General features: G+C 31.5%; 1 protein-coding gene across 1 annotated transcript; it reads left to right on the forward strand.

Annotated features, from left to right (window-relative positions):
- The first annotated feature begins 6,058 nt into the window (after window positions 1–6,058).
- On the forward strand, window positions 6,059–9,294 carry LOC108458014 (uncharacterized). The gene is made up of 6 exons (XM_017757243.2): window positions 6,059–6,325; window positions 6,423–6,473; window positions 7,460–7,511; window positions 7,586–7,644; window positions 7,800–7,845; window positions 8,941–9,294. The coding sequence occupies exons 1-6, from the start codon at window positions 6,200–6,202 to the stop codon at window positions 9,075–9,077; spliced, it is 471 nt and encodes a 156-aa protein (XP_017612732.1). The 5' UTR covers window positions 6,059–6,199; the 3' UTR covers window positions 9,078–9,294.
- The last annotated feature ends 7,127 nt before the right edge of the window (window positions 9,295–16,421 follow it).

Raw genomic sequence — 16,421 nt, forward strand, 5'->3', positions numbered from 1 at the left:
ATATCAGCTTTGGTTAGAACCCAATCTCTGGCATATTTGCTCAATCAAACAAATTCTCATTCATACTCAGATATAGTCATGTCTCCTAGCTTGAGTTCTAAAAATTCTTTTCTGATCCATAAATCTCTGACTAACTTTTTTTTTTTGAATTCAGCCTGAAAGAATTCCCATGTAACGTTCTCTCTTGGTACAACTGAAATTATGGTATTCCACCAATGATAAGCTATATCTTTCAGTAGAGATACTGCACATTTCAAACATTCAGCATGTGTACAAGATAATTCATCAAAAACCTGGATGGAATTTTCCAACCAAAATTCGGCTATTTTCGGATCATCATCTGTGGTAGCTTTAAATTCTTCTGCCCCATGCTTACACATTTTATCTACCAAAGGTTTACTAGTTCTAACAGGTTCAGCACCCTATGGCATATCAAGAATCGGCTGAGGAGTAGGTAGGGGAAGTCGTTGTACAGCAGGGTTTGTTCTTAAATACTCAGTAAACCATTCATTCATCAATTAAAAGAAGGCCTATTTTACCTCCTCACTTCGGCCCTCAGATATGGGTCTTTCACTACTAGATGTAGATGTAATTCTTTGAACTGAAGCTGCATTGCTCCCAGCTTCCTCGGATTCAGCTCTAGCTTCGTTGGATGACATTACTATGTCAAAAACACATTTAAAATGATCAGGAGAGATCACACTATCACGAATTATATAATGGCATGTACAGCTAAAGTCGTGTTTGCAACGTTAAATCCGAGAATCAACTAAACCATATCTCTGATACTACTAAATGTAACACCCCTAACCCGTGTACGTTGTCGAAATAGGGTTACAGAGCATTACTAGAACTTTCAAAACATTTATAGATAATTTATATCAATTACTATTCATCCTTCGAAATTATTCGTAACGCCCCTTAAATGGACCCTCGAGACCCAATATAAGCATTAAAATCGAACCAGGACTTAATCGGAAACTCTAAGAATTTTCTGCGACATTTCAAAAATTTTCTAAGTTACAGGGCTCACACGCCCATATGGTCCAAGGGACATGCCCGTGTGACCCTAGGACACGCCCGTGCTACAGGCCGTTTTCGAACTCGTGTAACTCTCTGACTTGTGCACACGGTTGGCCACACGCCCGTGTGCTAGGCCGTGTGGTTAATTAAATTCTTCAAAATTAGGTGCATGTTTCCCATGACCAAGACACATGTCCGTGTTCTAAGCCGTGTAGCATACACGGCTAAGACACACGCCCATGGCTCTGCCCGTGTGATCAATTCTGAGCATTTTGTTTCTCAAATTTAAGGTGTAGGGAACACTCAACCTAACCACGCATCCATGTGCCAGGCCGTGTTTTTACCCGTGTGGATGAAATAAAGCCATTTCTAGCTTCATTTCTTACCTAAAATCACACTAATGACCTGCACTTAAACTCACATCCAAATACCAACCATTTCAAGCATTCAAATTAAGCAAACTCTATCATTCAACATGGCATATCATTACATGCATAAATGTTTATAGGCTTACCTTAGTATATTTCATATGTTAAGCATAATTTGATCAACCATTTAACATATATGTAGCTACCATAGTATGACTTTACAAGTATATCAAAAATAACAATTGCTAGCCACTCCAATGGCTAGATTACAAACCAGATATTTAAGCCATCTATGGCCAAGTTAGCCTATACATGCCATTATACCAAAATGATTTTACTATATATACCCAAAATAAGCTAGTGGATAGTGTGATAATGCTCTAATGATCTCCAACCTTCGCGAGCTTCTGAGCACTATAAAACAGGGAAAATAAAATCTAATAAGCATTACATGCTTAGTAAGTTCGTATAACGGAAACTAAACTTACCAATCCTGTTTATTAAATCTAAGCATACAATATCATGCTTTCCATCAACTTGGAAAAATTGCCTAAACACATGCATTCAATCAAACATGTTAGTCACAAAATTTTCAAATACATCAAGTAAACATAAATGAGCTCATCGTGCAATATTCTTTCAAGACATTATCATTTCATCTCATAATTCCCTCATCATGCCAATAGTTTTGTCTATTGAATCATTGGAATTCCGATGGATAATCAAGTAGTACACTCAAGATGTACAATTCAATAACCCGTCAATTCTTATTCAAGAGTACCCATTAGGGCATTTAATCAAGAACACACTCTCGAGCCACATATCGTATTATAGGATTACCAGTCCAGGTTAAATCTTTTATATAACATATGATCAGAAGAGCTTAATTAGGATTACCAGTCGCTCGAGAGAGATTATATCAGGATTACCCATCCGGGCTAAATCCTTTCTATAATGAGGTTAATAGGATTACTCGTCCGAGCTAAATCCCGTCAGCGACAAATGCATGACCTCATTTTATAAGACAATCACATTTATCCGTCGAAATTCAATATTCAAACGAGACTTTACCCTTTCCCCATGTAATCATTTCACACATTTATAATAATATTCACATAAATATAAATTATAACATTCAAGTTAACATATTTACATGCTCGATTAAGTTACATGAACTTAACTTGACACTTATTCGCGTAAATAATCTACTAATCTGAAACCTTTCTTTTTCCTAATCTAACCTCAAATTTGTGTTGTCTGGATATATATAAATCACTTTAATCAACAATTTCACACATTTCATATTTATTTGGATTGAATCTAAGTCCTAGGCAAAATTACCATTTTGCCCCTAACTTTTTCATAAATTCCAATTTTGTCCCTAGGCTCGAAAAATGAAATTCATGCAATTTACTCTCTATTCCAAGTCTAACCGAAATTTCAACATAAAATTTACAGCACATATTTTCTATAATTTTAGAAATTTTCATCAATTTTCACAACTTTACATTTTAGTCCCTAAATCATGTTTTCATCAAAAATCACTTTGTAAAAATTGTTTATCTATCAACAACCTTTCATTTTCTACCATAAATTTCAAATTTTCAGCATATTCATCCATGACCTAATTTCCATACCTTGATAACTTTTCAAATTGATCCTCCAAATAGATAGATTAAGTTATCTCGGTTACAAAAATATCAAAATTACTAAAAACGGGACAAGAAAACTTACCCAATTAAGCCATGAAAGTTTCTTCTATCTCTCCTAGTATTTCCATATAATTTTGGGGAAGAAGATCAGAAAAATAAGATGATATATTTTATCATCTTTTTAATTAATTAAATATTTTTATTTCTAATTTAGTCCTTACCCTTTTTTTAAATTTCATGGATGAGTCACTAAAATATCTACATACTTTTCTTTAATGGTCTAATTACCATATAAGGACCTCAAGTTTTGAATTCCATATAATTTAATCCTTCTAGCTACTAGAATTTAACTTTTGCATTTTATGTGATTTAGTCCATCCCATAATTAAGCACTAAATCGATAAATTTTTATTATTAGAATTTTCACATGACATTTCTAACATATTATGAACCATGTAATAAAATTAAAATAAATTTTATTTTTCACTCGAATTTGTGGTCCCAAAATCATTGTTCTGATTTCACTGAAATTGGGTTGTTACAAGTTCAATGGATTTTAAGATATTTACGAGGTACTACTGATGTTTGCTTACATTTTGGAAGAACTAGAGATGGAGTCATTGGGCATGTTGATGCTAATTTTTCTGTAGACCTTGATAGAAGAAGATCTCTCACAGGTTTTGTCTTTACAATCGGAGGTTGTGCAATCAGTTGGAAAGCCACTTTGCAAACTACAGTCGCTTTGTCTACCACTGAAGCTAAGTACATGGCGATTACTGAGACTTGTAAAGAAGTCATTTGGTTGAAGGGACTCTTTAGTGGATTCAATGAAGACCTTCAAATCATTACAGTTTTGTGAGAATCAAAGTGCCATTTTCCTTACAAAAGATCAAATCTTTCATGAGAGAACAAAGCACATTTTTGTTCGGTATCATTTTGTTCGTGATATTATTGCTCGTGGTGATATTGTTGTGAGTAAAATTAGTACTCATGAAAATCCTGTAGATATGATGACTAAGTCACTTTCCATAACCAAGTTTAAGCATTACTTTAGACTTGGTTGGTGTTCATTGTTGAAGTTAAACCCTTAAGAGGATTTTATGGAAGAGGTGGAGAACTTGTTCGTTGGGAGTTCGCGATGAAGAACTTGTTCATTGAGAATTTGTGTCAAGTTGGAGATTATTAGAATTAAGTGACTCGAATCCTTATTAAAATAAAAACTGCGGTAAAATAAAATAAAAGTAAAATCCATATAGAACTACACTTCTTTTATTTTATTTTAGAATAAGGTTTTTCAACTTTATAACACTTCATCTATTTGATATTAATTAGAATAAGGTGTTTCAATATTACTACACTCCTTCTATTAGAATATGATTTTACAAGTCTATAAATAGACATAGTCTACTCCTTTTGTAATCACTCAAATTCGACATAGTAAATTATCTTCTCCTCTGCTCGTGGTTTTTTTTTTGAAAGTGTGTCCATGTAAAAATCTATATGTTCTTTGTTTTTCTTTCTTTTTTCTTTGCGATACATTATCATTATCGACATTCTATTTTTTCACAGTAACCATGGAATTGTTTGATTGATTACTCATGGAATTGTTTGATTGATTACTTTCTCAACAATATATGATATTAGGCATTTGAATAATCCTGGTTAGCTCCTTTCCAATATTTATATCTAAAATTCATGTATTTTAATAATGAGCTTTCTTAAAATTCGTAAAATATCTTAGAAATTGATTAAAATCTATGTAGAAATTTGTTTTTTCAAAACAATTATTTTCTAAGTGGCATTCATGTAAATATAGTTAACTTTCCAGCACTGATATATTAAGGTTGCAATACTTTTTCAAAGAAAAATATACTATTATATTCCTTGTAAAATAAGAAAATCATATAACAACATATACAAATTGGAGAAATACAATGTATTGGTTTCCTTGAGGAGCCTCTAACTTTCCATTGCAGTTTAACATGGGGAATGATGTGTTCTCTTTTGGTGACTTGAATGTATATGGAAGTTGAGTTCTTCAAATAATGAGTTTGAGAGCTTAGATGGAGGTAATAAAGGGAAAGCTGGTGGTTTTTATGGTGTTGAAGATTGGGGTGAACCTGGTGGCATTGATCCCTTGCCTTCTGATTATGGATTAGGCTCAGGAGTTGCAGTGGGCAAGCACTAGGCTTAAAGGCAATTAGGATTTTATTAATGTGCATGTATAAGTTTTTTAGCTAATGTTTGGTTTGTCACTTTTTGCTGCGGCGATATGAAGCATGTGCATGATCATAAACATAGTCCAGCTTGGAGGATTTTTCATTTTCTGCTTATTATAATAGTTACTTCATTCATATGAAATCTTTATCTGTTTTCGCTGTGTAAAAATTCACTATTTTAACTCTTCTTTCTCCGTTTTTGAGCTGCTTCATGTTACATAATTGTTGCCTGTTTAAAATTGGTTTTGATGTATATATATTAGTGTTGAACTGTGGGGTGGGTGGGTTTTATATCATATTTTAAAGAGAAATAATTCATTTACTAAGTAATTTAATTTTTAATTTTTAAATAGAAGAGAAGTTTAAAAAAATTATAAATTTGCTTAAACAAGATAAAAGAGGCAAGTTAATAATTTTTTTAAGTTTATACTGTATTTGATATACTATATTTTTTTAAATTTATTTTGTGTAATAAAATATTTTTTAAAAAAAAATAAGCGAGTGAAGTTTAATTTGAGTTTAATATATATAATTTAAACTAAATTTAAAAATAAATTTATGTCATTTTTGAGTTAGACTGAGCCTATCAATCGGGCTTAACATTTTGGTCGGACCTAACTCAGCCCATAAATGGATGTAATTGATGTGGATTCTTTTCTCTCGTGCTTTCTCTAGTTTCTCCTCCAAAAATATAGTAGTAATTGAATAAATTTTTTTTCAAACTTTTAGCCCGATCCGATGACAAAGTAACTGGCCCAAGGAATCTAAATAAACACTTCTCTATGGAAAGAGGTTCGGCCCATATCTTGTCTTTAGATGCAACAAAAAGATCGAAAGAGTTCTGTTCTGTTGTGGGGTTCCTGAGTTTTGTGTTCGTTCGGAGAAATCAGATTGTGAGGAAAAAAGGAAAGAAAAGAGGTTTTGGGAGATTGGAAGAATGGGGACAAGAGAAGTATATGAGGAAAAGCTAAGGAATGGAAATCTGCACCACGATCCAACCATCAACCCTGGCTTAGGTTCCGCTCGTTGTCCTCGTTGCCTCTCTCTCTTAAACCCTGATTCCGTAATCCCTTCATCTCTATTCTTCTTTTTTCTTTTTTTCTCAAGGTTTTAACTATTGAATTTTGTTTTTCTTTTATTAATTTGTAATTCTTTTGCAGGACAAAGCTGAATGGACAATTACTTCAGTTTTGGAGGATGCCACTGCAGTGGTCCGTTTCATTTCTCCCTCTTTTGTTTTACTTGTTGGAAGAAACATAAATAATAACTCCCCAATGCTCTAATTTGTAGTTTAGGGCTACTTGCATGGTATAATTGGCCCTTTTGCTTACTAGAAGTTTCATGGTTTTTTTTATCTTCATCCTGGAAAGCTGTAAACTTTTAGATGAGTTTTCAAAACTATTATATCCTAGCTTAGACTAGTTACCAAGTTTTACCATGATTAACCTTTTATGTCTATTAGGAATATACAGTTTTACTGGCCTCAAATATATATATTCAATCTGGAGATTTCGTGTTTAAATCTTGAGGAGACAGATTTTGGGATTTGTGGGATGTGAGACTGCTACCTCCTCGAGGTGGAGCTCCAATGGTTTATTTTTCTTGGTAACAGAGAAAGAAAAAAAAGACAACTTTAGAATATGAATATATGTTTGTTGGATATATACATATAGTTGACACCCATTCCAATCCTTGTAACATAGGGTTTCTACTGTCAATGCAAGTAGAAACATGCCTTTTGAAGTTTGAAAAAAAAAATTGTTTGCGTAACTGAATCATTAGATGCTATCTTCTGATATCATTATCAAATCAATGTATGTGATTTTGATATGTTCGAACACTTAAATAATGTTATTTGTACTGTTAAAGTATGTGCAGTAATTGAGAATTGTAGCACTAGCTCTTTTCAAGTTGTATGTTTCTCAGAGATAGTAAAAAACTACGGTTACTTTTAGTCTAGTCTATTAAGCTGCTTCTTGCTCTAATTCAGTGTGGAATCATTTGGCATTTAGATTCTTATGCCTTTCAAGAACAGCTCAGAGTATGGCAAGATCGCCAAATTGAAATCTTGTCCAAAAAATTCACGTTTTGAATGAGATAGTATGGATCACAATCCTAAAGTTACCATAATTTTAAGTTAATGTGCCGAAAGATTGTTGATTATTACAACATTTGTTGCATTTTCTGTTTCAAATAGGCTGGCTCTGGTATCGGGGGAATGCTTAGTGCAGTACATGGCTTTAATACTGGTATTATTGGACTCCGTTTGTCTTCACTGACTTTTACTTTTGTGTGCACATCTCTTACGGTTTTTTATTTTCAGGGATCCCTTTCCTTCAGAATCACATCAAGGGACCTAAGTGGCTCCCTTTTGTAACTGGGGTATGCCATTTCTTTGTTCTAAATTGCATTTCCAATCCTTTCAATCTGCGACAAATCTCAAACATATTTTCCCCTTTTCATGGCTGGTAGAGAACTTTTATTTTTATCTTCTTAAAGCTCACTTAATTTAATTCTATGATCTTCTTTTTTGACAGATTCCTCTGCTGTTAATGTTTTCTGGCGCCAGTGCAGCTTTTGGAGGTATAAGTTTGCTCTTTCACTCTAGTAGTAAAGTAGCTTATGTAGTTCTCAGTTTGGAAATAAAGCATGATCACATTTGTGCAAATTTTATCCTTCATTGAGCTGAATCTATTTGCTGCGGCTTTTAGTGGAAAGTGATGTGAGATATTTACAATGTACATCATAATCTTTATGAAGTCCTCTAAATAAATGATGGTCCTATTGTTGAATGTTGAGTACTTCTAAAATTATATAGTATGTTCAGTTTGCATTGCTGCAATATCAGCAGCAGGTAATGTGACAGTTTAATGGTGCAGCACCGTCAAATTGTTCCTATTTGCATACACATGTTTTTGCCATCCGCTCCAAGTAGGAAAGAACAGCAGCAAATATTATAACAGATAAACCCATTAATAGTGGTTTAGAAAATATTACAATAAGTCTTTATCATAACTATTATTAATAAAAAGATAATTTTATTCCTTTGTCAAAAAATAAGTGGTAACCATTTAAGTATACTGGTATTCTCCCTTTTGAATTGCTCTGCTATTTGCATCCCCTTTTAACCTACACACTTACCTTGCATGTTATGGCCTTGAGTAGGTGTGCAATGTTTGGCAAGTAATTTAGTTTTGTCTATGAATTCCGTATGTCATTGGATTAATTATTTAGTAGAAAAAGCTAAATAAGTTGTGGGCTGCTATTGTCTATCAAAGCATTTAGCGGTTGGTTTCTTGCAGTTGTTAGTCGTGTCTTAAGTCAATCTCCTCAAACCTTTCTTGCCTTATCCTATATTGACCTTTAAGATCTTTAGAAGTTGCATGCATTTGTTTTTCTTGTGAAATTTGAGAGTATTAGGCACCTTGGCTTCATTTTCATGTCTTGTGGTTATGGTGCTTTTCTTCTGTAGCGATTTGATTGTACTGCCTTTCTTACTCTATAAAAAAAAGGGGGGGGGGATTTAATTTGACTGCATTTACAAGTGAATTTTAGTCGAATGACTATTCTTGAGTAGCAGCAATCTAGAGAACTAGAATGTATTTTTAATGATTTTCCACTTTCTTGTGTTTGTGTGATGTGTATAGACTATAATTTGCAATTGATACGAGTTTGTAGGTTATGCACTTCCAAAGTTTGCTCAGCTCAGTGTCACTTCCTATTATGCTGCCTCTAGTGCCTCGCATTATGGAATTTCACTCCTCACGCGACACATTGAAGATGCATATGCTACTCAACAAGAAAGGCTAAGATGAATCCTTAATCATGCATTTACTCAAGATTCTACTTTCATCAGTTCTGAAATAGCAATATGATGCCTATGTGTATAGAACTTTTGGATGAATCTGCTTTTTCCTTTTTAATTAATTTCTTTCTGATTTTTACATTTGTGTTCTTCTAAAATTAATATATAATATAGTAATATTCATACATTGATGTATTTCTGAGGAATTTACTAGAAGTTTTTGCTAATCACATTTAAAGGTAAGATCACAACTTACTCACCACTGAATGGTAATTGGATGTGTTACCTGATTTGTTTGAGGTTACATTAAGTGTCAACACCAATATCTAAGTTTCATCATAATTTCATATCCAAATACGTGTTAGGTGTTTATAGATATCTCTAGTGATTACGTACAAGTTACAGTTGATGTTAATGTGGAAGTGGAAGGAGAATTTACTTGTGTGGCAACAGTATTTGAGGTGTAGTTCTGACCAGATTTAATGACTTGTCTGGACTTCCCTTGTTCTTATGGAGCCGATTGATTTAAATTATTTTAGTCAAGTGATGCCAATTTAGGAATTTTCTTCCTTTTTCTAAACAAAATTAATTGAAGAGGTTGGGTAAATTAAAACTATCCACCTATTATTTTTTTTTTCTTTTTCTATTTTTATTAAATAAATGTTTCGAAATATAATATAAAAATTATCAAAACGTAAAGTAAGACTATTTTTTTCTTTAGAAATAATTCAAATTTTATTGGAATACTTTACATAAATGTTGAATTTTTTAGTTTGAAAACTAAATAAATTCCTTCAAACTTTATATGAAAACTTTTTTTTTGAAAAAAATTATATTTTTAATAATTATTTTACTTTTTCAACCACAATTGGTTTTACAGCAATATTAGCTCTCAATTTTTTTTTAAAAATAAAACATATTTTTTATTTATTTTTGGAATAATTTCTTAACCTATAAATAGAAGGATAATGCATTTTAGCACACTCAAATCAACATCTCTTACATTAGCAACAATACCCATACTAATCAAGCTAAGCCTCAATAAATTTTTATTGAGTTTTTAAATATATATAAACATATTGTTTAGTATTTGTGTGTTACATTACATAATCTAAAAACCAAATATATTGTATAAAATTTAAACAGATAAAATGTAATTGCACCTAACAAATTAATACATATAAGTGTTTTGAAAAGATTTATCAAAACTAAGTATATGGATTGGAACAAGTTCATTAATGAGAGTAGGAGGTCCTTCTCTTGCAATGTGAGATAAGGTCTGCATTAACTTTCCCTCTGTTAAGTGATTATTATGTTGATGAATTGGCCTTTATGCTGCATTCCAGGATTAAGTCTGATTGGCTAAAAACTTGTGCAGTTTATGATGAATTATATGATTTAATTATTGGAGTGGGGGGTCACACCCTACCTGCAGTTTACAGTAAACATGGATTCTAACTAAACAAGTTGTTTTTATTATTCCATACGCGGATTTGGATGTTTCCAAAGCTGGTGAAAACAATGTTGAAGATAAATAAAGCAACAAGCTAAGTAAATTTTTTGGTTTTGTATATATATAAGGTAGAGAAAGTAGGGTAAGGCAAAGAAAGCCTTTGGATCCTTCAACATGCACTATATAAGGTTGGCTGCCATATGTACTGCAAACTGCTAACCCTACATATATACATACATATACATATATCCCAAACTCTGGTCCAGCCAATAGATAGCGACTATGAAAGTGGGGCTGAGGGGTTGGAGACTGGCTCTTTTCTGTTATGGAGTGAGAGGTTTGCAGTTTGGACCAACAAGACACAGTTTAGCATAAGGTTGGCTACTGTATAAACTGTCAACCTCGTTTCCAAACTTTACATGGTGTGGGCCGATGGTTCTTAAATTCCACTGCTCACTCTCTGGTATAAAAAATGGAGAGCAACAAGAGGGGAAGAAAAAATCAATACAAGAGTGGTCCATATGATAATGTCTCTACTCTTTTCTCATTCGTCTTTATTGTTTTTCACTCTCTTTTTAACATCACATGCCCTCTCTTCTGCATTTACTTCTGGGACCCCTAGATAGTTGGGATTGATGGTAACATTGTTGAGTGTTGACCCCTTTATTATTATTATGATTATTATTTTTTTAAAGGTATGCCCTTTGATTTTCTCATTTAAAAGAAAAGAAAGAGATCCAATTGAGTGGTCCAGTTTGCCCATTTGTTGCATGTTAGTTGAGTGGCTTATTCAAACTTAATACTAGGGTAGAAGGGTATTTTCTCTTGCCAAGTTACTGAGATAGATACAAGTGAAAATTTTGTAATATTGTACTTGGTAGTATTTACTGTTATTCAGTTACTTGACATGAGTGAGTTGTAATGTCTTTTACTGGCATTGTTTTTACAAGCATCCTTTCATCAATGTTTGACACCATAAATGCCTGTAATCTTATTATTGCCCTTTTCAAGCTTGCTACCACACTGTCAACTTGGACGACTTCATCAATGTTGCTGTTTTTCGCTCTAAACATAACAACTGCATTCAATCTTGATTGCAAACTTTTTAACTACATACTGTTACTTGGTGGTGGAGTTAATTATCTAAGGTTAATGCATTCATGAATCCAATCAATTATCAACATTTCGATCCCCAAACTGTTATTTATACCCAAAAAAGGGGGGTTGATGAAACACTAATTAGGGGTAGCTTTTCAAAATGATATTCTAAAAGTAGTAAGATGGTATTGTTATATTTTCCCACTTCCCAAAATGGGACCTTTTGGAGACATTAATTTCCTTGGTAATCTAATATTGGTACATATATATATACACAGAGGTTTGTTAGATTGGAATGAAAAAGAAAAGCATAACCATAGGTGGAAAAACTGTGGTCACCATCTCATAATTGTCTTATTATATATATGTGTATATGACATTTGTAGATAAAGAGTCATTTCTCCTGGAGAAATCCCTTATTAGTTTCTGAGGGAAACTGATCTTCCACCTAACTGATACTCAATTTGTAAACTAAAATCATGCCCCATTTGTAACATTACTCTATCGGTGAACCTTTTAATGATCTGTTAAATCACTTTATTATCACTAAATATTTTTCACTTCCCCATAAAAGACACACCTTTTCACTTCTTGTAGTCTTTTTCCTGCATAATTGAGTCTTTTTAAAATTAAAAACTGGGTTATATGCAAACATTCATACGAGATGGACCTTAACGTGATACATTGTATTAATTTCCTTTTTTCTTTTTTTCTTGCTATCAGTGCTATCTATAGCTGATGATGTCTATCTTACATAACTAATTAAATTTCGATTTCTTTCTAATATTGTCTTCAAATATAGCCTATTGCTAATTGATTTTAGAAGAAATGATTCCAACTTTATCATTTTTGTTACCTCTGAATAACCACATCCAACACAGCTTCTCTTATAATTTTTTTTACAAAATTTGGAACTATCAAAAAATCTTTCTTCAGACTTCACACACTTGAATTCATATTTTCTTTTATTGAGAATAATACTGATATCAACAAAGTTAAGCTTCAATCAACCAAATTTCTTAATTATTTAAGCTGTTCTAAAGCATTCCAACTCATAAAATTATGCACTTAATTCCAGTTAATTCGAAGGTGGTAGGGAAGATTTAACATTATACCCTTCCAAAAAATAAGAAGGAAAAGAAAAAGTGAAAAAGAGAACAAAGAGATGGTTTAGGAAATCAAATTCCCTTATTTTGAAAGCTTTCCTACATATCTTTGAAAGGTATGCACTTCCTGATTAAGTTCTGTTTAGGAGCTATACCCTTGACGTACTGTTAGGGCAACTAATATATATAATTGTTTAGGTAAAATCTAAGGGTTTTTCTTTTTTTAATTAAAGCTAAACTCAACTCCAACATTTGATTTATTGGCTAAAGGTGTTCATTATATCTTCAGATTGTGAGATTCATAGGTAAAATGAGTGGATTTGTGAATTTGATTTTCTATTTTATGATAACAATGAGTTTAATTATTCTTAAAATGATCATCAAAGACATTGAATTAAAATTATACTCGTGTTAATTAAAATTATATTAAATTAAATAATATATGTTAATTTATTTATAAAAAGTAATATATATCAAAATTATGTTTTACTAAATAATAATAAAATTATATTTAGATAATAAAAATTAATAATAAAAGGAAAAGTAATCAAATCCTCCTAAACTAATCAAAACACTTGCCTTAGCAATAAAACCTCTATCAAGATTGAACAAGTCTTCCACATTTAGGGCATGAATCCATCTTCACAAGGTAACCTTTAATCCATCTTTAATATGCTCAAATCTCATCAAATCAATTATCCTTAATGATATAAAAGATAATAAAGTTAGCTCAAATATATATATAAGGTAAGTGGACCATATAAGAATTCTTGAAAAATAATCTTGTTTGATTCAATCTCTTTTCCAATGATTAACACGATATTGGTACACAACATTCTCAAAAAGATGCAAGCGAATCACCAAATTATTTTGGCAAAACATGCAAATAAATAAGGCAAGTTTTGTGTTTGACATGATGATAGAAATATTCTAATATAACCATATGTTAAACATAATATATTGTTCAATTAATATATGTTAGTGTATTTTTAGAAGTTACATTTACAATCACAGTTGTAATTATAAAGAATATATCCGATCAACTATAGCCAAAATTAATCATATTATAAAGCATGAATATATTGATAATTAGAATATATTCAAACCTATACCAGGATAAACCTATAAAGGGTCTACATTTAATGGGAAATAAACCAAAATAAATATAGATTGAGAACCCACACATGATTTATATAGAGCAAAACTTGAATCTGGGATCTTCAAGTTTTTAAGGCTTTAACCTTGTCATTAAGCTAAGGACTTATTAGGGGAGGGGTTTTGCCTTCTAAATCTAATGAGAGCTCAAGCACCTGAATCGGTTGACAATTTCATAAAGTGGGAACGTTGCACATGGTCACTCATGAGAAAAATCTCAACATTTGCTCTTGGTGGGATTTGACCCATGTATTATAGCATATATGACATTTATGGATAACTACGCTACAACTCGGGCTAGCAATAATAATTATATTTTGTTTTTGTCGTCTCTTACCTTTTCGGTCTTGTTTAATAACTTTTATGCAAATTTATGTTAAATATACAATTATTTAAATAATATTAAATTTGAGATATTTTTAATTTTACATTTTAATCAAAATTTCCATTAGAACTTTTTAATTTAATAAATTCACCTCAAGGTTAATATGTAGGTGAATTATACTATTTAAAATATTTAATTTTAGTTGATGTGGAATATAATTTTTTTAATACACGAAACCAAATATATTTAATTTTATATGATTTCAATATGTACTTAAATTTGCATTATTTTGTAATTAAAAATAAAAAACTAAATAGAAAATATTAGGTGGAGTAATTTAGTGTCTAAAGTGAGTAAATAAAGAGAATTTAAATATTTAATTTTGTAAAAGATTTTTTTTGACAAAGTAAATTTGTAAAAGCTTAAATAGTGGAAATAGGAAAGATACATATTGCCTTGAAAAACATATAGTATATGTGTGGTGGGTTGAATTTTAAAAATAAAATAAAATAATATATATATATGAGATTTAGGGAAAATAAAAAACATGAAATCAATTTTGTTGATTTGCTGAAATTTAAAGGTTACAGTTGGAGTTTATAATATATTAACACAGTGTATTTGCTTGATCACCGTTAACAATAATTGTAGAGAAGTAGATGGAATGGATAAGTTAAAAAGACTTGGGTTGAGGAATTGCTTCAACAACATTGGAAGCTATTCGCAGTTGCAAAATTGACATGCAATCTTTAAAATCATTTTGAAGTGAGATACGTCGGAATATGAATTACAATGTAAAGCTGATGGGTTATTGAACATGCAAAGTAAAGCTAGTCAGAGGGGTCTAGCAAAACAGACGAGAGACAAAACACAAATCCCAACATAAGATCGGCCAAAGGTTACCTAATAGTAAATTTCATATAAATGGGATTATTGTTGGAAATTCATTGAATGTTGTACATTAGCAAGAAAAGAAAAGACAACATCAAAAAGCAACAGTAGAAACCCTCTGTGTTTTGTTAAAAAAGATATGCCCTTTTCCCTTTGTTAAAGCATCTTCAAATTCTACAGCTAGCCGTCTCCATACACCAATCAAAACTAATCTACCTAACCTCCCTCTCTCTTTTGCAGGCATAAAAAGCCAACTTACAAACAAAACCACACATAACTCTCTATCATCTTATGTGTTTTAATCATGTTTCTTTCAAATTTTATTTAATAATAAATTGATTTCTTTTATCACTATATAGTTTCTTGTAAAAATTAAAGATTGTTTTAAAAGATATGGTTTCTATATTCATTTATTAGTTATTGCTTTCAAACAATTTAATATTTGATTGTATATACATATGTTTTTCTTAGTAAAAGTATACATATTTATGTTATGTAAAAAAAAGTATTGGATGGTTTATTTTATTTTTGTTTTAATTAAGTTTAAAAAAAAAAAAAAGATCCGGGTGTGGCCTTAATGTTGCCACCTTTGTACCCTCAGCTTCTGGTCTCATGACAGGAAGTTCCACCGCTAATCTTTATGCATATATCATCAGACATCATTTAAAGTTTGATTGCCAAACATCCTAAACATAAAAGAAATGTTGTCTTTCTCACACTCTCTTCATATATATGACTGCATTCTGATCTAATACTATGAACAAGACCCAAAAGAAATGAACAATTGTTATCCTATATGAAAAAGGAAATTCATGCAGATACCAGGAAAACCCCTTATATAATGTATTGTTATGTTTAAACTGTCTTTTTTTACCCCTCTGTTACAGTATTAAATACAAAACTTACACCTAAATAAATCTCTTTCTCTCACCCTCTACACCTGTTTCAGACAGACAACGTATAGATTTAGGCACACGTGTGTGTGTGGCTACACAGATGTTCATGTGCTTTCTCACAGATATAGCCACTCCGGAAAACAATATTCTTCACACATGTGAAAGTTTCTGAAATAGGGAACGCAGATTAACATGACCTTTCAACCTAATACATGACAGCAAAAATCATAAATCTTCAAAAAACGAGAGAGGGAGACCTTGTATTATGTTTGAGTTAGCATTTTGGAACTGGGAATTATTTTTTTTAACGTACGTAAGTTCACATCTGAGCTGATGGTTTTGAAGAGAGAGATGAATACTGAGGAATTCGTAAAACATTTTATTTACATCATACTATATAATAAGGAAGAAAATCCAAGATGTTAAAAGA

The sequence above is a fragment of the Gossypium arboreum genome, chromosome 4, assembly GCF_025698485.1.
Source record: "Gossypium arboreum isolate Shixiya-1 chromosome 4, ASM2569848v2, whole genome shotgun sequence".
NCBI classification, from domain to species: domain Eukaryota; kingdom Viridiplantae; phylum Streptophyta; class Magnoliopsida; order Malvales; family Malvaceae; genus Gossypium; species Gossypium arboreum.

What these genes read in the sequence shown, in the direction of transcription:
- LOC108458014 (XM_017757243.2), top strand. Translation starts at nt 6,200, where the DNA reads ATGGGGACAAGAGAAGTATATGAGGAAAAGCTAAGGAATGGAAATCTG. An exon ending in CTCTCTTAAACCCTGATTCC is followed by an intron (nt 6,326 to 6,422) that starts GTAATCCCTTCA and finishes ATTCTTTTGCAG; the next exon opens with GACAAAGCTGAATGGACAAT. An exon ending in CGCCAGTGCAGCTTTTGGAG is followed by an intron (nt 7,846 to 8,940) that starts GTATAAGTTTGC and finishes ACGAGTTTGTAG; the next exon opens with GTTATGCACTTCCAAAGTTT.